General features: G+C 43.7%; 1 protein-coding gene across 4 annotated transcripts in view; it reads left to right on the top strand.

The window, feature by feature from the left end:
• The window catches only part of NEK6 (NIMA related kinase 6), a 283,568-nt gene that overhangs the window by 220,340 nt on the left and 42,496 nt on the right, over positions 1-20,732 (top strand). For all 4 annotated transcript variants that reach the window (XM_063936856.1, XM_063936854.1, XM_063936857.1 and 1 more), the window contains 4 exons: positions 4,559-4,669; positions 7,495-7,603; positions 12,847-12,954; positions 16,594-16,688. In XM_063936856.1, coding sequence (XP_063792926.1) covers positions 4,559-4,669; positions 7,495-7,603; positions 12,847-12,954; positions 16,594-16,688 — 423 coding nt within the window. The remainder of the gene's footprint in view (positions 1-4,558; positions 4,670-7,494; positions 7,604-12,846; positions 12,955-16,593; positions 16,689-20,732) is intronic.

Here is a 20,732-nt window from a genome sequence, read left to right on the forward strand (position 1 = left end):
CTTCAAAATTTGCAAGTATGCTCAAAGCCAGGATCCCTGCGGAGAGAAAAATTGCAGTTTAAACACTGAAATCACAGCATCAAACAGCTAGAAATCTGGTGAGTCAGTCTGAGCAGTCACATTGCGTTGCGAATGAGCAGCGTGTGTATCTGTGTTACTGCCTGTAGGGCATTCCCTTCTAATATGTCCGCATTTATAAATTATGTCTGATACAAACCCAGAGCGTACGGAAGTCAGCTTACTCGTAGCTCAACAAATCAAAAGTAACAATAATGTAAGCTTTAAGTGCGTTCCCGAGAAACCGTTTAATGCAATACAAGGTCAGCAGTTTGTGGGAATAAGCGAGCAGGTGGATGGCCCCTTGCTTCATGCTTTAACACATAATGGTTCAAGGTTTAATGATCTATATGCTTGAGGAGGGGGGGGTGAAGGTGAAGGCAGCTTCATTGTATCTGTCAGCATCCCCGCTTAGTTCTTGAGAGAAAATAACTTGTCAGTGATATGTTCAGCTCCGCTTCTGTTAATTGACGGATCCCATCTTGACCTTTTTTTTTTTTTTGTAAGCTTTATAGAGAAGGGTCATGAACAAATATATGCTTTGAAAACCCCTATTTATGAATGAATACAAAATAGCAAAATTAATGGTTTACATAGCCTGATATCAAATGGTGGAAGTTTGTGTTCCATGAATCATGAACAATAAACTGGTGGTGCACTTATAGTGTAGTATTCACATTGGGCGATAAGGCTTGACTGTAAAGAATATGCAGATGGGGAAAACAGCTCACACGTAAGTTGTGACAGAGAAAATAACAGAGCTATGCAATAGCCAGATAGTAGTGAGCAATACAACATTCAGTGGACAGATCCATGGGTAGTTGAAAAAGCATCTCTTTTGTGACGAGCTTACCCATATTATTGTTAGTGTTCTATATAAATACGTCCGTCTAGACATCATACATCTAATATATAATATACTAATGCGTAACTTAAAATGCAGATAAATAGCCACAATGAAGTCACTATGTAAACTTAAACTACATTGACTACTCACTTGATGGTAAACAGATATAACATATAGGGGACGGTTCCGGTATGAATGGTCGACCATGTTATGGTCGACAGTCATTAGGTCGACCACTATTGGTCGACATTGACATGGTCGACATGGACACATGGTCGACACATGAAAAAGGTAGACACATGAAAGGTCGACATATGAAAAGGTCGACATGAGTTTTTTTACTTTTTTTTGGTGTCGTTTTTTGCGTAAAGTGACTGGGAACCCCAATTAGTGCACCGCGTCCCCTCGCATGGCTCGCTTCGCTCGCCATGCTTCGGGCATGGTGCCTTAGCTCCGCTACCGCTTCGCTCGGCACACTTTACCGTTCCAATCGTAGTCCATGTGGATCGTAAATTATGGAAAAGTTCCCCAAAAGAAAAAAAAGTTAAAAAACTCATGTCGACCTTTTCAGGTGTCGACCTTTTCATGTGTCGACCATGTGTCCATGTCGACCATGTCAATGTCTACTAATAGTGGTCGACCTAATGACTGTCGACCATAACATGGTCGACTATGTGAACGGATACCATAGGGGACATAGCATTTGCCACCACTAAAACAATACGGGATGTAGTTAAAATGCAGCCAGATTGACTAAATATTGATGCCGGAATCCTAAACGACTGCATAAATCTCGGGATCCCGACGTCCAAAATACGGACGCCCGGAATCCCGATCGTTCTTCCAGCAGGACGCGCTCGCGTCCTGGGGGATATCCTACTGAATCCCACAATACAGGATCTGTAATTGGGCGCTGCGGAACCTTTGTGGCGCCATATAAATAAAGGATGATGATACTAATAATAATATAGAAGGCAAATTAGAACTATACTCTGCTAAAAAAACAGTAGAGACGTAATGGGCCACGTACCTGTTTGTTGTTTTTAGACTATCCCATTAAGGACATGTACAGAATGTACTATATAGGTGTAGGACATGATAATATAGCACTTTGGGGAAAATGTATCAAATCCTTAATGCGTGAAGAAGTTGCCCATAGCAACCACTCAGATTCTACCTATTAGTTTGTAGAATCTGCTTGATGATGCTAGCTAGAGACTGGTTACTATGGGCAACTTCTGAACTTGTTCACTTATGTACTCTTTAGAAAGTTTGATACATCTCCCCCATTGTGTCTAACAATGACCGCTTTGTGTATATAACACATGACCACCATTCTACTACATAGTATCATCCTTATGTTATCCTGTCCACAGACTGTCACCCCCAGATCAGTATTACACAGTGATAGAAATGAAGAAGAATACGCTATGCATATTGCAGGAAAATAGCAGCTCTACTGCAAACCACTAATGTCCGCTCATCCTGCTGCCAACCACACGTGGGAGAGAAATACAGGGCCTTATTCAGATCTGATCGTAGATGTGCTAGTCCGCTCCGCATGTCTGGCTCTGCAAACCCCCCCCCCCCCCCCCCCACGCAGGTACAAAAGCATTGCACGGCAGCGATGCTTTTGTACCTGACGATTAGCTCTCTGCCAGCGCAGCGTCTGCGCACTGGCAGGCCTCTACTCGCCGCATCCCGAGTCGCAGCGGCTGCGTGTGACGTCACGCAGCCGCCACGGCCGCCCCCCCCCCCCCCCCCAACCGTCCGGACACACCTCCGTTGACTGGACCACGCCCCACCAACAGCATTCTAACGCAGTTGGCATGCCCCCTCCCGCCCCGTGACCGTCTCTGCCTGTCAATCAGGCAGAGGCGATCACAGCCTTTAGATGCTGATAGCATCTCAATGTGCCTCCAGGGGTGCGCACGCACTCTACAAAGTAATTCAGACTGCAATCGCTGCCGCTGCAGCGATCCCAGTCTAAATTACCCCTACAATCTGCAAGTGATTGTTTTATTGTTTCACCGATAAGTCTGGGAAATCTTGCCCCCACACACCAGCCATCGATTTTGCGATTTGTCGTCCCAAACCATAAATCTCAGCCACAATCTCCTGGTATCAAGCAGCATGTGTGCATTCTCAACAATCTGCCCATGTTTCCTTCATTTTCCTGTCACTATGTCATCCTTCTTGTGGGCGGACATATGCAAATGCAGTGTAATGTGGTAGAAAATTGGTAACTTTAAATAAAAAATCTTTTAGTGTGTACTGTAGCTCAGATATTGGTGCCTACAATTTCCCAAAAAATCATCCGATTGTCGGGCCAACCCAAAAAAATCTGATGGTGTGTACCTAGCTTTACTGAAGAAGTTGAATATATTACAAAAAAAAGGTCCACGTTCAAGTGTTTTTTAAAAAGCATGTAAAGCACAACTCTCAGGGACCATTACCAGACAAAGTTCCTAATTCAGACCCAAACGCAGTCGCGCATCTGTACGCAGTGGTTGCAGTAAGATGGTCCGCAAACACGCACTGGAAGAATTTGGCCACAGTGTGATTGACAGCAGCGGCCATGGGGAGCGGGGGCATCATTGGGGTGGGACGGGCGTCTCAAACGGGAGTGGGTAGAGACCGTTTTTTTTTGGGGGGGGGGGCTTTGTGACGTGACACGCAGCTGCTCCGGAAAAAAAATTGTGACGGGCCACCTGACAGTGCAGTCAGGCTGCTGGGTGGCCCCCAGCATGTGACGAGATGAACACTGTGCTGGGCGGCCTCCAGCATGTGAGGAGATGAAAGCAGATCTGGCTGCATATGCAGCAGTCTGCATTCATTTCTGAATACCCCCCAAATGCTGGAAACCTGCAGCCTGGATGCTAGTCACATTGTGCATTGCTTGCCCCAAATTACCCACTACATATTGCATGGAGTCCTTTTCTGCCTCAGATGGCAGCTGCCTTATTGTTTAGACCTCCCCGTTAACTCTCACTGGTCCTAAACTGAAGTGATGTAAGAAACATCTGGGGCTCGTAGGCCACACTTGATTAGATAAAAAAAGGATCTGAGCAATGGCCACTGAAATCAACAGATGTTTGGAGAGGGAACAATGAACACCAAATTAGAAGCCATAGCCGTCTCGATAATATATATATATTTTTTTTTGTTTAATCACAATAACTTTTAACCAGTGGAATTAGGTTTGCTATAAAACCCATTGTTTTGATAAATCACAATTGAAAACGCTGTATGAGCAAATGCTTAGGAAATGAATGAGCCCTTTTAGAAGAAACGTTTAGTATATATAGGCACACTGATAAATTGCAGAACTTTGTGCCTTGGACCCAGTCATAATAAACGGAGACGTGAAATAGTATTATCAGTAGTTACGAGTCCTCCAGTCATAATAAACTGAGACGGGAAATAGTATTACCAGTAGTCAGGGGTCTTCCAGGCATAACAATCTGAGACGGGAAATAGTATTATCTGTAGTCAGGAGTTCTCCAGTCATACTAAACGGAGTCGGGAAATAGTATTACCGGTAGTCAGGAGTCCCGCACATTTCTCTCAAGCCTCATTCGTACAAAGTTTTCTCTTGCCGTTTTGTTACACTGCTACTGTTCATCATCCATCTCTATTGGTTTTCTCCTGCAGCAATTGAACCACCCGAACGTTATTAAGTACCTGGACTCATTTATTGAAAACAATGAGTTGAACATAGTCCTGGAGCTGGCAGATGCTGGAGACCTCTCTCAAATGATTAAAGTAAGCACCATAAGGCTGAGTTTTATTTCTTTTTACAGATGTGGAATTTGTCTTCTAAGTGTTCTATATGGGTTTATGACAAAGTACGTAAATAGAATAGCAATATTATTAGTTTCCTACCTTTTGTGTGAACATGGAAGGTATAATAAAATATGTAATACCGACATATTCCGCTCTACAAGCATCATGTTGAAGAATTGCCTGATTTGCACTTTAACAGTTAAGTTACCCTTCACTTAAAAGACTGACAATAGGTACTTCTGGCTCAGCAGGAAAATTGTTTTTAAGCATGAACATCCTGTTTTCAAGTGCTAATTCTAATGAACTGCAATTGCTCACATCTTCCCTGCATGCCTTGGAAGATGTGTACATCTTACAGTGACTAATGGCAATGCTACCTGAGGCATAAGGAACTCACTGTGATAGTAGAGAGCCGACTGTAGCTTGCTGATGGATGTATGCAACCATTATGAGACCTTTAAGAACTAATCATGTTGTATGGCAAACAGTAATATAGACGTATGATTTATGGAAGGTATGTAATGGATTCTAGTCCAGCGTACGTCCAATTCTGTATGTTCGACCTTGTAAACTTAAAGGAATGTCCCAAAGTGTACATCTGTTTAACTCTCAGATTTCTCAGGATGGCTAACTGTTTCACGATGTCGGGCCAGAAAACAGGGTAACACCCCCCGTTTTCTACAATGCTGGACGTTTCTTCCCCCTACTCCACCCACCAAACAGCAGCACAACAATTATACTGTGGCTTAGGTGGCACTGCGACTGTTGGCTCAGAAACAGATTGGCCCAAGTGCAGTACAGATACTGCGTATGAGCCAAGTGCCTAACATCTGAGGTGCACGGAACCATCAGGTTTTCCTACATCTCTGAATAAGGCCCACACTGCGCATCTCTTACATATGCTCCCTGCCACTACATGCTGGTCTTTCAGGCTGTATATAATTTCCCCTGACTGAACAGTTAACATGGCGTCCTGCTTTAAGTGACGTTTCTCACTCAAGCAGTCACTAGATTATGACCCATGACCCGTTCAGTCTACAGGTGGCCAAGGCCCAGCCAGCCAGTTAGCGCCTGATCGATAATTGCACAGTGTGTGGCCGCAGCTGAGCATCACTTATCAGTCTATCATGTATGAAAAATCTTTCGGCATGCTTGTAAATTGGGATAATTTGGGCCTGGATATACTCACCGTCAGACAGACCAGTTTATGGCAATGTTACATAATTGGTCTGTCTGATAGTGAGCTTGATATGAAGTTGTATGGCCAGTATAAGATGTGAATGGTGAAATTACTGGGGTTAATAACCTTGTGGAGCTTGTACTTTTGCTGGTAAGGATTACGTGATAGTACATACCCAGTGCAACCCTATGCATGGATTTTAAGAAGTGTACTTTTAACGGGAGGCAGTCAATTGATCGATGGACGGGATCCCGGCAGTCAATATACCGACGCCGGAATCCTGTCTGGTGGCTGGTTTCCCCACGCCACCACCCACGGGGAAATAGAACCCAGTGGCGACCAAAGGACACGCTGTGCTCACCGCCGGGATACCAGCTGCTGGGATCCCGGCGTCTGTCTCCTGACCGCCAGGATCTCATACTGATCCCCTTTTAACAGCATAAGAAACAGTATCCATAATAATGATGGATGGAAGCCAAAGAGTAGAAGACAAATCTCTAAATAACAGATAATGGAGATACTTTAATGTTTATGATGTAACAGCGACAAAGTGAAGACGTTCTCCAATACCACCATTGTCTGTGTTTAATAACTGCATTAAGTTTGTACACATATTACAATAGGTGGATGGGTAACCGCTCGCTCGCATGTTCATGGTATTTAGTTGTGGACGCTAGGACGCAGCGCTAAAGCCTCGCTGTGCTATTCACGTTCTGCATATTGGTAGTATGTCCATAAAAGGCTAGCAATCACTGGGCCATGGTAACTCCCCACTGCCACAGATAGCATATCACAAAGATACAGTATGATGTCATTTCCTTCCATCCTGTGTGTATGTAGCGATACACTATAACTTCTGAAGTGCAGAGAATACCTAGTTAGCAGTGCTGGTGAGCTATTAGAGTTCTAGAGAAGTTCAGAGTATATTTAAAGAAGCGGTTTCAGAGTTTGCTTCAGGCAAATGCTCCATTTGTCACAGTTTGTGGTTCTGAGGCGTTAAATATGTTGTTCAAGGTAATTAAGACAAGAAATGTTCATTACACGGAGACGGAATCTCCACCTGTCAGACCGCGTTTTGTTCCGCAGCATTGATTCAATGAGTGTGGGAAATGGGTTACGCTGCATCAGAACATGAGACTTAGGAAGATTGATTACCCCCCCAGCTCCCCAATCTCCTTTATTCTTCTGTAGTCTCTGACTGTTCTTCACCTTTTCTTTTATATCCTACTTCTTCTTAATCATTTCTTTCTTTCCAGTGTGCACTTCCGGTCTTCCTTCTTTTTCTGTACTGCGCTCCACCTTATGTTCTTCCTTCCCTCATGCATATATTACTGGCGTCTTTATATGTATGCCCGCATTTATTTATGACCTCACGCAATGAGTGTATGCAATACAGAACAATATGAATGAAATCCGAAACAATCTTATTATCTTACCATTATACCTTAATCGCCCTGTATGCCCTGTACACCATACTCTTCCTGTCCTATAACTGAATGTTGATCCGTTGATTTGTCTGTATACTGTATGTCCAACGCTTTGCTTGCTTCTACAAAGCTGGCATTGCCTTATGCCATCTCTTGCCTCCCTCCTGGTCACATTTGTTTTTGTCTTCTTGTCACAGTATTTTAAGAAACAGAAGCGCTTAATACCGGAGAGGACGGTGTGGAAGTACTTTGTGCAGTGTTGCAGCGCTGTGGAACATATGCATTCCCGCCGGATCATGCACAGAGGTAATCTCCCCATTCAGCTATGGACTGTGTGTCTCTTGGAAGTCAGTGACCTCTAGATACTGTATACAGCTGGTGGTCACAAATCATATAGTAAGCAAATAGAACATTGCATTTGGGATTAGTAAGTACTATATGTTTTCAAGATTTATTGGCTGGGAGTAAATGACCTATTTATTATATATTATGTATTCTATATGAGAGTTCTGGCAGACGTGCTGGAAAAGCAGATTCCCTTTACTGCAGCGCTATGGGGCTTGGGCCATGAAATTTAATCTACTAACTCCAACCAAATATGGTTGCTGGTGCAGAAAGCGAGGCAGTATACAGATTGTGTGCACCTGAACGGTTAATGTAGTCCTTTCTGTTGCACAACAGTATCATAATGTTGTATAATAGCCTTACAATTCAGGTTTGGTATGAGTATTACACGATCGTACGGTCGATAGTCGGAATGGGGACAGTGTATGGCCGAATCCGTAATGCCGACCTGTTATTAATGCGATTTTAAGCACTTTGACAGTGTCCAGACCTTCAAACATCATGTGTGAAGTTGTGTATAGCCAACACTGTTAAAATACTGCAAATTGCAATATTAGCAGGTGGGTATTATGCACACTGGCACTCATTCAGCATTGACTGCATTTGTGAAGCTTCATGCAGGCACCTTTACAAATGCGATCACTAAAAATGCAAATACAGTAGGACTGGTTAAACACCCCCTTCCTACATTTGTGATCCCAGTGCTGCGACTGGCTCCGCAGTCTGGGATCAATATAGTGGCCGATGGTTGGGATGTTCCCCACAAACGGCCAGCTTAGTAAGCCTCCGCTTATGCAGCTTTGCGAGCCCAAGAAATCTGCGTGTCTAGACACAGACCTTGGCCTCGCCACTCCCGGTAAATGGGGTGACAATCCCCCATTTCTGGCAATGCTGGGCGACTCCGCCCCGCCCCTTGAACACCTCTGTCTGTCCATCAGGCAGGGGCTTACGGAGGGCTGCCCGCCATCACGTAGGAACCGCTCTGAACAGGCGCAGAGCAGGGCCAGCGCCTGCGCAGTTTCACGATAATTGGGAAACTGCACAGGGGATCACAGTAGCGATCCATCCTGAATTAGGCCCTCTGTCCCCATTCTAAGAGTCACTTTTTTTTTAACCATAATACAACGATGTAGACCACAGTCAAATGTACATCCAAACAATAGGAATAGGACTGAAGTCCCTATAACAATAAAACCAAATAAATATAAAGGCAATGTATCCAAAATATTTTTATACTGATATTAAATAAGAAGAAAAAAAGGAAAAACAGTCCTGAAAGAATAAAAGAAGATGAAAAAGGGGGTAATAGAGCAGAAAGACAGAGAATTGGAGGGGGCAGGGGGGGTGGAGAGAACCTGGGTGGGAGATCAGTAATCAATCTGGGAGGTATATACACTGCAGCCAACACCAAGATAAAACAAATGTAGGTCTGGCACCAATCATTGGCAGAGGAGTGTCACCGTTTTGATTGTGGGATTCTGCAAGCAGTACTTTACTCATACTCGTACTGATTCTGCAAGCAGTACTTTACTCATACTCGTACTGATTCTGCAAGCAGTACTTTACTCATACTCGTACTGATTCTGCAAGCAGTACTTTACTCATATTGGAAAGTCAAAAAATCTACTGTAACCGCAGAAGTATTTTCTGGTTACAGTATAGTGTGTATTATATTAGCTCTATAGCCATCTCTCATCTCTGTCCATCTATCCCCGGTGAATCCCAGTCACCATGATAAAGAAAAAATGTAGAATTGCACCCCCGTGACTTGTCACATCCCACTACAGGGATCACGTCTTCCCTTCCATGGTGGAAGAGGCTCCTCTGCATGAATGCCCCCTCTCCAGTGCTTTTCTCTGGGACATTTATTGCTGATTCCGTATGTACTGTTAAATTAGTGAGAGGGCATTGGCTGGCATTGTGTACAATGGATGTCACAGACTGGCAGTGTGTGTGATGGAGGTTGCAGACAGGCAGGCTGGCAATCTGTGTAATGAAGGGTGCATGCTGGCATTGTGTGTGATCGATATTGCAGGCGGGCACTGTGTATGATGGATGTCACAGGCTGGCATTGTGTGTGATGGAGGGTACAGGCAGTCTGGCAATGTGTGTAGTGAAGGGCACAGGTTGTCAATGTGTGTAATGGCAGGTGCAGGCTGGCATTGTGTGTTAATGTGGGCATAGGATGGCATTGGGTGTGCTGGGCATAGGATGGCATTGGGTGTGATGTGAGGCACAGGCTTGCATTGTGTATGATGGAGGGTACAGGCAGTCTCCTGGTGCGTCACAGCCACATCGCGTTGCGACTAATACACATTTTTTGTTGCGACTGCAGCAATGATGTAAGATAGATCTGTATGTATCTGACAATATATACAGTAGGGAAAAGTTGCATGTCGCCTCATAAGCAGATATCTCATTGTGTACTAGACGATTGCCGCTATAGCATTCTATACTTATGTGAAAGAGGTTTGAACTAAAAAGTTTTACTACCCCCCCCCCCAATGTAAGACAAGCCTCTTACCATCACAGCCTTTTGATGATGCTCAGATCTCAGGCTGTAAACTAATGGACTGTGTTGCACATCAGCAGCACTGAGCTGGTTAAGCAATATCATCCTCTGCGTTTTGTTTTTCCTCCCTCACTTACTCCTCACCCTGTTACCTCTGAACATTTTGTTTCATCCGTCCTTTGAAGCCTGGCTGTGATTGGACCTGATGAAACTGTCAGAAGGTGATTTGTTTTGATTCCTTTATAAAAGTCTTGGCACATCACATCTGTGAAGTGTTGAATACAAAGGCATCGATCAGAGTTTTTCTTGTGTTTAGGGCATTGGGACACATGGCTTCATGAAGATGTATGTACGTGTTTTCTATGAAAGCGATCTCAACCAGCTTCTAATGCTCAGGAACTATTACTACCCAGAGTAACAGAATACCAAAAGTCTTCCACTAGAACGGTGGTGGGAAACCGTCAGTCTTATCAACCAGTGCGATTTACCCTGCGGTCCTCTTGCTAGTAATCCTTACCTCTGCCATAGATTTATGTATCTGCTATGCATTAACATATTGTGCTGTTCACATAATGTGATCTGATGCACAAGGAGTGACCCTGTACATCGCATGTTGCACAGAACTAGTTATTGCAGATGTACATAAGATACAGAAGCATTAACCGTGTCAATGTAAAACAGAGGTCGCTATAAATACAGTACAAAACTATAAATGCTTAAAATCTATGTAATTATAGAATCCAGGAATGTATGCTGGTTTACCAAGGACATTCTGTATTTATGCTATGCAAAATATTTAACTTGTGTTCGCAAATTCACAGTGACTATTATCATAGTGGTAATGCACGACTGTGACAGATTCACTGTATTTAATACCCAGAAAGATTCTAGTTATGTCAGTGTTATGGAATGAACCAACATCCTATCACATGGCTGTCATGAGTTTTCAGTTAATACAGACATCTAAGTTGAGTGAATGGCTGCAGTGTACTAGGTAAAGGGGGGTACACACGGAGAGATCCGTGTTTAAAATCTAAGCAATCTGACTAGATTGCTTAGATTTTAAGAAAGGATCTGCCGTGTGTATGCCCCCCAGTGATAGCGATGCGTGGCCCCGCACAACGCTATCGCCGGTGCTAGATTGAGCCTGTCGCTCAATCTAGCAATCTGAAGTGAGCGGCCCCCATCGCGCTATGCTGTGCCGGGAGGAGAGATGTGTGCTGAGCGGTCTGTGTTAAGATCGCTCATCACACATCTCTCCCGTCAGTACCCCCCTTTAGAGAAATGCTGTGCACTGATTGGATATGCTCAGGGAGCAGGGCCGGTGCAAGACCTTGTGGCGGCCAGGGTGAAGGTTACCTTCGTCCCCCACACACAGGTGAAACAGGGTTAGTGCGTACCCCCCAAAAAATAGGGGCGTGGTTTCATGGGGAAGGGCGTGGTCACAGTTATGCCCCCTGTAGCTGTGCCGCTTACCAAAATAAATAAATAATCCCCATCCCCACTCCTACTAACCGACCGCTGCTGCCCTCCGTCTCCGGACACCGGCGCCGCTCCTCTGATCTATGGGAGAAACGTCATTACTCCTAGTGCCTCTAAAGCTCCAGTCTCCTAGTGCCGCTCCAGCTCCGGTCTCCTAGTGCCGCTCCAGCTCCGGTCTCCTAGTGCCGCTCCAGCTCCGGTCTCCTAGTGCCGCTCCAGCTCCAGTCTCCTAGTGCCGCTCCAGCTCCAGTCTCCTAGTGCCGCTCCAGCTCCAGTCTCCTAGTGCCGCTCCAGCTCCAGTCTCCTAGTGCCGCTCCAGCTCTCTGCATTCCTCCAGTCCCATCCTTCTGTGTCTTCTGGCTGCTCCTCTTCACGTGCCTGCTCCTCTGGAGATCGCTGTAGCGGTGCATGAAGTGATTGGAAACAAATTTATCAGGGGCAGATGGATTTAGCTATAGGCCTGTGAGTCCCCAGGTCCCCTAGGAACCTCAGGGCCTGTTACAAGTGTACCCCAGTCACCGGGCCTGGATTGCTGCCTTCAATCTTTAGTGCTGGGAGGGAGGCAGACTGAAGTATATACTAAAAGACAGGCTATTTGTTGTACTTTATTTTTAATTTCCTTTCCTTGGCTTTAGCATTCAGTGTAATGTGTCCATATAGTGTTGGACTATGGAGGGGCTACTACTGTAACTGAAGTCACTGTGGTGCTACAACAAATGTCATTTGTGTTTGGGGAAAATAAAAGTTTTCAGTATTTAGTAATCATCTAAGATCATTTTCAAATGACTTGTTGGCAAGAGAAATGCAGAAGAGGCAGACTGACACAGAGAACAGTAGTAATGTATTAATATACAAGTCTTGCCAAGCTTCAGAAAGCAGAAGTTGCACTGTATGTTTGATATCCGCATAAAAAGCGAGATCAAGTAGAACAGATAAGGAATTCTGATAATATTTTTTTATTATTTATACAGTTTGTTGTTCCAGTTTATTTCTGACTAACATGAAGAGTGTTGCTCCCAGAAATGGTATAGCACAGGTACTAGAGCAAGGTGATCCTCATACTTTGTGCCTGCCTTCCATTATGGTGCAGTAAGTCCCCTTTCCCAGGCTACCAGCACACATCTTGATCAGCCCATTAGAGAACATGATGCTTACCTTTGCCAAAACATGCCTAAAGTAAAGTTTATAAATAGTGTTTATTCTTCCACAGATATAAAGCCTGCAAATGTCTTTATAACGGCCGCCGGAGTCGTGAAATTAGGAGACCTTGGCCTTGGCCGATTCTTCAGCTCCAAAACTACCGCGGCACATTCCTTGGGTACAGTATTTTGTCTTTTCTCCCTCTGCTTGTTTTGCAGTAACCTTATATGAAAGCCGGCTATACAGATCTGATGAGAGATGCTAATACTGGAGAACACTGGCTGACCACACTGATTCCCACCTCACAGTACTAATTATTTTTCTGATCGCTACCAACATGCAATGATTCAGATAAAGCAGCAAAGTCACTAACCAACATAATCCATCAAGAATGTGAAGCAATAGTACACAGTTGGTGGAAATTCATATAGTGCCTCTCACACACACACACTCTCTCTCTCTCTCTCTCTCTCTCTCTCTCTCTCTCTCTCTCTCTCTCTCTCTCTCTCTCTCTCTCTCTCTCTCGACTGAAACAGTATACTCTCAAGGCACGCTAACAGTTCAGGGTTTAAGGATATCAATGTTTAAGCACAGATGCCTTAATTCTTAATTTTGATTTAGCTATCTGTGCTCAAACATGGATAGCCATAAAACCTGGACTGTTAGGGTGCTTTGAGGACTGAGTTTGGGAACCACTTTGCTACCCTGATCTTCTGTATGAGAGCAGGTAAAGTGTTAAGGCTATTCCTCACAGGTTACAGGAAAATAATATTTTTTCCAGTATTCCTGTGTGTACTGTATATACATGCATCAGTTTCCGACAGGAATATATATCTGTCCAGCTGATCAGTACTAAGCAGGTATGAAGTCTCCATCCTCCAGTTTGTTGGTTCTCTCCTTAAACTTAATGAAAGCAGCTTGAGAAAATGACAAACTAATACACCCACGTCAATGACCATATCTCTAGATGACTGCATTTGGTTAGTATATTTAATTTATGTAATCATATTTTCACATTATTCATTTTGTTTCCGTGGATTTGACCTTAAAAATAGCCGTGTTATTTGAGCTAGAACGTAGTTACACTATATCTAGGTGATGCGCGCATTTGTTTGTCTTTCCCAGCCAGTTCCTATTGTCTGTAGAGCTCTAGGTCACTCGGTAATCACGTTTTCACTAGAGGCATTGCTCGTCCAGCTTCTGTATGTATATGTGTTTGTTGAGGCTTTCCGTTTGAATGTCCGTACAGGTTTTGGCTAAATATTTTTTTATAATAAAAAGAAAAAGAAACACATCATGCCCGATTAAGATCACGTCAGGCAGAATGAGCCCAAAATATGATAGTGTCCACTTAATGATGAGATATTCTGCGACAGCTGCACTTATTATATTAATGAGGAAAAACTGGGATTCCACAAGTCACTCTCCTTGTATCCCAAGCATGTCGGTCAGGGAAGCAGGCCAGACGGATATAAAAGGGAAACTCCTTGATGACAGTAAGGCACATATTATGCTGCACATAGAAACCTGATGCAGAAACACGTTAAGGTGTGCATACAAGAGTCACAAAATTAAGTTTAAACACTGTATTGACATTTGCATCTATTGATCACTGGCCCACAGGGGTCATCATGTTTAGTATTAGGAATGTAGGAGTACTTCTAGGGTACCAATCTGTACCTGGACAATCCATGTCGCCGTGCAATGGGTAAAATATAAATATATGTATTTTGTATGTGCAAATGTGGCACACACAGTAAATACAGGACAACTTTATTTCCACACTGCAATTTAGAGTTGTGCTAGAAAGTACAACCCGGCCAACTCTAATGGATCTATTTATCATTGGTGGTGATGGTCCTGAAAAGCATAATTCTTGTCCATAGCATTAAGGAAAAGGATTAGTCAGATTGGGTGCTCAGGGGTCCAGATACCTGTACACCAATTGTATGAAATAGAAATTGATTGTATCTCATTGTTATTGGCTAAAGCTAGGTGCACACTATAACATTTTGCCCAGTGTAGATCTATTCAGGACACACAAAACAATCCCGAAAACAGCCGATGTACAGCTTACTTACTACCTAATAATCGTCTAGTGTTAAAGAAAGCCTTTGATTCCAAATTGTCTCATTGATAGTTCCTCTGTACACTGTACAACGAGCCAAGGTCCGTACACACTGCATTTTCTGAACAGTCCTAAAACCTACCCAAATTGACGTGAACGACATACCGTGTGCGGCACATGCTATATTAGTAGCCAATCCTATGGGTTTTGGACATCTCCGTCTATCCTTAATGCAGGTACACACTAACCAATTATCAGGGCAACGATCCAATGTCTGTAAGGTTGGCCTGAAAATTGTATAGTGTGTACTTAGCCCTCCTCCTGTATGAACTTACCTGTGATAAGATGCAAAGATTGTACTCTCAATTTGCAGCATTCTTAGACCAAATGTTACGTTAGTAAACAAATTTGAAGTTTACTGGGGTTAATGTGGCCTAACACACAACCAGTCCTGGGGCAGGATTAGTGGAAGTTTGTTCCTGTGCAATACAATATACTATATATAATAATAAAGAATATAAGCAATACATACAGAACTGGGCTTTCATGCTTCATCGCCTTTACTGGTAGACCCCCCCCCCCCCCCTTGGTTTTATGATTCTGCTATTAGGTTCTTGTTTTTGAGACTACTTTTCTAGAAGTCCTATATGTTATGAATTCTTTTTTATCTTAATTAGTGAAGACTTTATTATCTACAGATTGCAATCTGGTTTAGAAGCAATAACGTAACTCCTGATATTTCATGTTATCAACATCTAGTGGAAGCAAATTCATCACTTCGTAATAGCAATAAGGCACTCCAATATGTGACTCTTAGACCTTTAATTGCCCCAGGAAAGTTCATAATGCCCCGTGGGGAGTAATTATTTACTGGTAAGCTGTGCGCCACTCAGAGAACACGGGAATACGTGTATTGTGTCATCTGCCCCTCTGGTTGTATGTACTGCAGTGGTAGCATTCACACATTTGTCCATCACATGTGCTAATCCCTCTCATAAATATGGATGTGATTGGGCTAATCAGCAGGAGTCTGGTCAGAGCTTTTTCCCTCTCACTGATCTCACACACATTCCAGGACGACTGGGATCAGTGACTGCAGAGACCCCCTTTAAATTCACCTCCCATGGGTTCCCTGATCTCCCTAGACGTTCTCCTGCAGTTCCCGTAAATAAGACATGTTCTAGTACAGCAGCAGTATGCTTTGACCGCTACGATTTGCCTGGTTAAATTTGCCATGCTTTTACATGTAAGAACAGACAATTTGCCTTTATTCAAAATTGATGTTGTAGGAGGCTAAATAACCGTTCTTAGGTGCCATAATATAAAGATGCCCAAAATATATTCATGTAATGATTTAAATTATTTTGAGAGGAGCAAACTCCTTTTACTGTATGAAATATAGTTAATTTTCCTTTTGTATAGCTGTGTTCGGTGCAATATTGCTTCCATTGTCGTTTTTCTTTTAAATGAGTTTGACTTACTGTACATAACAGGTAATGCATCCAATATATGTACTTGGTCTGTGAACTGTATTTTATTTTTGAGGGATGTATATAAAATACTGTATGGCCTGATTCATTGGCTATTTATAATATGTATTGGCTATTTATAACGGCTACCAACAGTATAGAAAATACTGCACTATAGTAAAAAGTGTGAAGAGATTCTGCTAAAAGCTTTACATAACAGTTATGTACAAGTCACCGGTAAATGTCATTGTATGGAATGATATCTATGTCTTTGCTACAGTGGGAACACCTTATTACATGTCCCCAGAGAGAATACACGAAAATGGCTACAATTTCAAGTCTGATATCTGGTCCTTGGGCTGCCTGTTGTATGAAGTGAGTATTATTGACCGAAAAATAACATTGTGGGATTTGTTTCTGCAAACCATCAAAATGAAAAAAAAAAATAAAAAAAAATTCCAAAGCCTTTTTCTCCTAAATATAACCCTGTTACACCAACTTGCCCCCTTATGCCCAGTATTGTACCACTGTTCCATAATGTAACTCGGACAGGTAATAGTTTTGATTGCTTCCTTCCAGCCTCTGTTACCCCATATCTGTAGTATCCTGCATGATTGCTGTTCTCTGTGATATCACTTCCCTCTGCAGTAATGACAGTAAGCACCTGTTTACATTCCCTGACACCGAACGTACACCCAGCATGAAACGGCTTGCACCGCCACACCATAGGGGCCGGATACAGGGGGACAGAGCATATGTACACTTCTGCTTCCTCTATGTTGGCAGAGATCCTATATTAGGCTGATAAATGCTATATGGCTGTAAGACAAATCCAGATGGCGGTACACCAGCATACAGCTGTTACCCTTGTAGCAGTAATTGCACATAACACACATCCTGATTAATCTGTTTGTATAACATTCAGTCCCCACCTATGAAGAATTGTCATTAATCGCAAATGGAAAAGCAAAATGTGTGCTCAGAGTCTGAATCTGTTATTGATATTCGACATATGTGTTTGTCAAGGAGCTTACAGAGAGGTTAAATGTGCCAGCAATTGCGCGGCAAGTTACCGGCCTGATTCAGAGATAGACAATCAACACCCCCCCTCCCTCCCGACCACCGACGTTTTATGGGACACTTCAGTCACGGATCCCATGCTGTGATGTTTTGTGCACTGCGAGCGACATCACAGCCCCAGATGTGTGCATGCTCACTGCGGCTTCTGCGTTTGTGCATATCTAAAAACATTGGATATGTATGTAAACATTGGGTTTATGCACAGCTCTGTCTTAGGGGGTTATTCGGAGTTGTTAGCAAACCAAAAAAGTTAGCAATTGGGCAAAACCATGTTGCACTGCAGGTGGGGTAGATGGAACAGTGCATGGTAAATATTTTACACTGCAATTTAGATTTCAGTTTGAGCACACCCCGCCAAAGTCTAAAGGTACTTACACACTTGCCGATAAAATGAACATTTTCACCCATCTTGAGCAACGTTGTTCCCTTTCTCGGCAAGTGATGACTGATGCGCGGCACAGCGAATAGTTAATGACCCTCGGTGTCGGTGGTGCATGCATGCTCAATCTGGACTGTCGTCCAGGAGCTGCCTGCATGGCCCAGCCGCTGCGTGACGTCACTGAGAGATATGAGCGGTCATATCGCTTAATGTGTACGGCCGGCAACAGACCAGCCCGGGAGGGGAAACACTAGACTACGTCGTCTAGTGTGTATGCACCTTAACTCTCTCTGCACATGTTACATCTGCCCCACCTGCCGTGCAGCATGGTTTGTCCGTTAGTGTGCTTTTGTGGTTTGCTAACAACTCTGATTAACCCCCTTAGGCCCTAAGTGTGGGTCACACGCCTGTCTTGGCAACAATTTTAGATTTTTTCATTCAGTACTCGGGTAATGTTTTAGGCCTTATATATGGAAAAGATGATTGCTTGGTGAAACGACAGATTTGTTTGATATTACAAATAAAAGAAAAAAGACAAAAAACAAAGTGTTTGGGCTACAAGTACACTACTGCTTCACAGGCTTGACCTTAATGAGTCTCCACATGTTTCTCATCGTCTTCAAAGAATCCTGCGTGGGAGTCTGATTTTTGTATTTTCTATATGTTCCTTATATCATTGGTTCACAAACTGTGTTCTCAAGGTAGCCTTAAGGTGCGTACACATGGTGAAATTTTGACTAAATGCCAGTTTTGACTCTCTGATTTCTCTTGAACTCCCCGGAGCCCAGAGCCACCAATATGGATTGTACACACGGTGCGATTTTGGCTATGTACAATTTTGACTCTAAAAGAAACTAGAAACACAATATACCGTATTTTTCGGACCATAAGACGCGCCGGACCATAAGACGCACCTAGTTTTTAGAGTAAGTAAACTGGAAAAAAAAGAGCCAGCATACACAGACAGACAGACACACACACATCAGAGCCAGCAGACACAGACACACACACACACACACACACACACACACACACACACACATATTGTAGACAGTACCAGTGGTTCCCCGCGTCCAGGCTCTCAGCTAACGCTTGCCCCGGGTGCACTCCTGAGGACCAAGGAGGTGTGGGGTAGATGCCGGGCTCTGCTGCTGGGCTCTGAGATGCGCCGCGCTCTGCTGATGACTGCGCAGCAGCAGCATCCAGGACCCGCCGGTTCCCCCATGTCCAGGCACTCCGCTAACGCTGCCTGCAGGGAAACTCCTGAGGAGGGAGGAGGTGTGGGGGAGCGGGGGGGAGTCACATGATGCCGGGCTCTGCTGCTGGGCTCTGAGATGCGCCGCGCTCTGCTGATGACGGCGCAGCAGCAGCAACAGCATCCAGGACCCGCCGCTACACGCGAACTCCATCTGCATCTGCTCTTATTCGCTCCATAAGACGCACATACTTTTCCCCCCACATTTTTGGGGAGAAAAAGTGCGTCTTATGGTCCGAAAAATACGGTAGTCAAAATTGCCATGCCTGCACAGTCTATTTTATTTCTTGCGATACCGACCCCGCCGGAACGCGCATCGGTATCGCAAGCTGTATACACACGGTGCGATATGTGCTAACTTTTCTTACGATTTTGACTATATAGCATTCATCGCACCGTGTGCATACACCTGAATAGTCCACATTTAAAGGACATCCAGGCTTGAGCACAGGTGACTTAATAGTACCTCAGTCAATTTGATTTTACAACCTGTGCTCAAGCATGGATATCCTTTTAACCGGAATGTTACGGTGCCTTGAGGACGGCGTTTGAGCAACACTGCCTTACATTATTTTACACTAATGGATGATATAAATCCCTTTTCTGTGGTAAAAGATGTTGCTGAAACCAATGTTTTTAAAATGGCTACCTTCACTGTGTAATAATTTGGTTTACAGACGCCATTGATTGCCACTGTGGCAACTACAGTGTTAATCTCCACATCATCGTTAGTGTCTGAGCCAAGCAAGGTTTCCTTAGACTGTACTTCACTTTAATATACATTATTACATTTCCCTGTCATTCCACAAACTCCAGAGCCAGTCGCAAATTTTAATAGAACCCCCACCACTCGGCGGCATGACATGTTTCTCTGAGATTTGGGGGAGTCTGTCATCTAGATGAATCAGAGGAGATAAAAATAAGTTTTCCCCTGTCTAGCTACAAGCAATGCCGTTATCGGCCCTAACAAGACGGGCAATTTAGGCAAAAACACAGCAATTCCCAATTTCCCTAAACCAGCCGCGTGAGTGGTGGGGCCATTTATGTAAGGGTATCTGGCCGTTCAGCTGTAATTGTTCTAATCAAAATGTCAAAATGCAGCTCAAACCCTGCATCACAAACACTTATTAGGGACACACACAGTGCCTGAAGTCTCTCTCCTCTGTTCCAAACTCTTGGTTATTTAAGTCAGAATTTATGAGGCTTTGTATTTGAGGTTTAGGTCACTATGTTCAGCCGTATCAAAGTAAATGTAATAAGGACTATTTGTGACTGGAGTTTGTCTTGCAGTCTTGTTAATGCAGTGCAAGCATAACAGCTGATAATGGTGTAATTGAGAGAGTTTCCATTTCAAGTTCTCTGATGTCATGTTACTTAACCCATATGCTCCCACAGTTAGGTCATTTTATTTATTTTACGTTCAAGGGTTAGTGATGAAAGGCAAAATTAGCAAAGCTGAATGCCTGCTTTGTTTTAGTGGCATATACAGACTGCGGCGTGCACAGAGAACAGTGTAGGGATCAAGAGAGATTACAGTCCGTTCCTCGAGCATGCATTGTGTCTCAGTCTCCCACATCAATGAGCACACAGACATACAAATGGAGAATGAGATGGCAGCTGAAAACTGCATATCCCCCATCAGTCATTTCTGTTCCTACTTCTGAGAATTTGCCTAGGCCGGTATTATAGCCTGGTCGGGCGAGAT

Source organism: Pseudophryne corroboree, chromosome 8 (genome assembly GCF_028390025.1).
Source record: "Pseudophryne corroboree isolate aPseCor3 chromosome 8, aPseCor3.hap2, whole genome shotgun sequence".
NCBI classification, from domain to species: Eukaryota; Metazoa; Chordata; class Amphibia; order Anura; family Myobatrachidae; genus Pseudophryne; species Pseudophryne corroboree.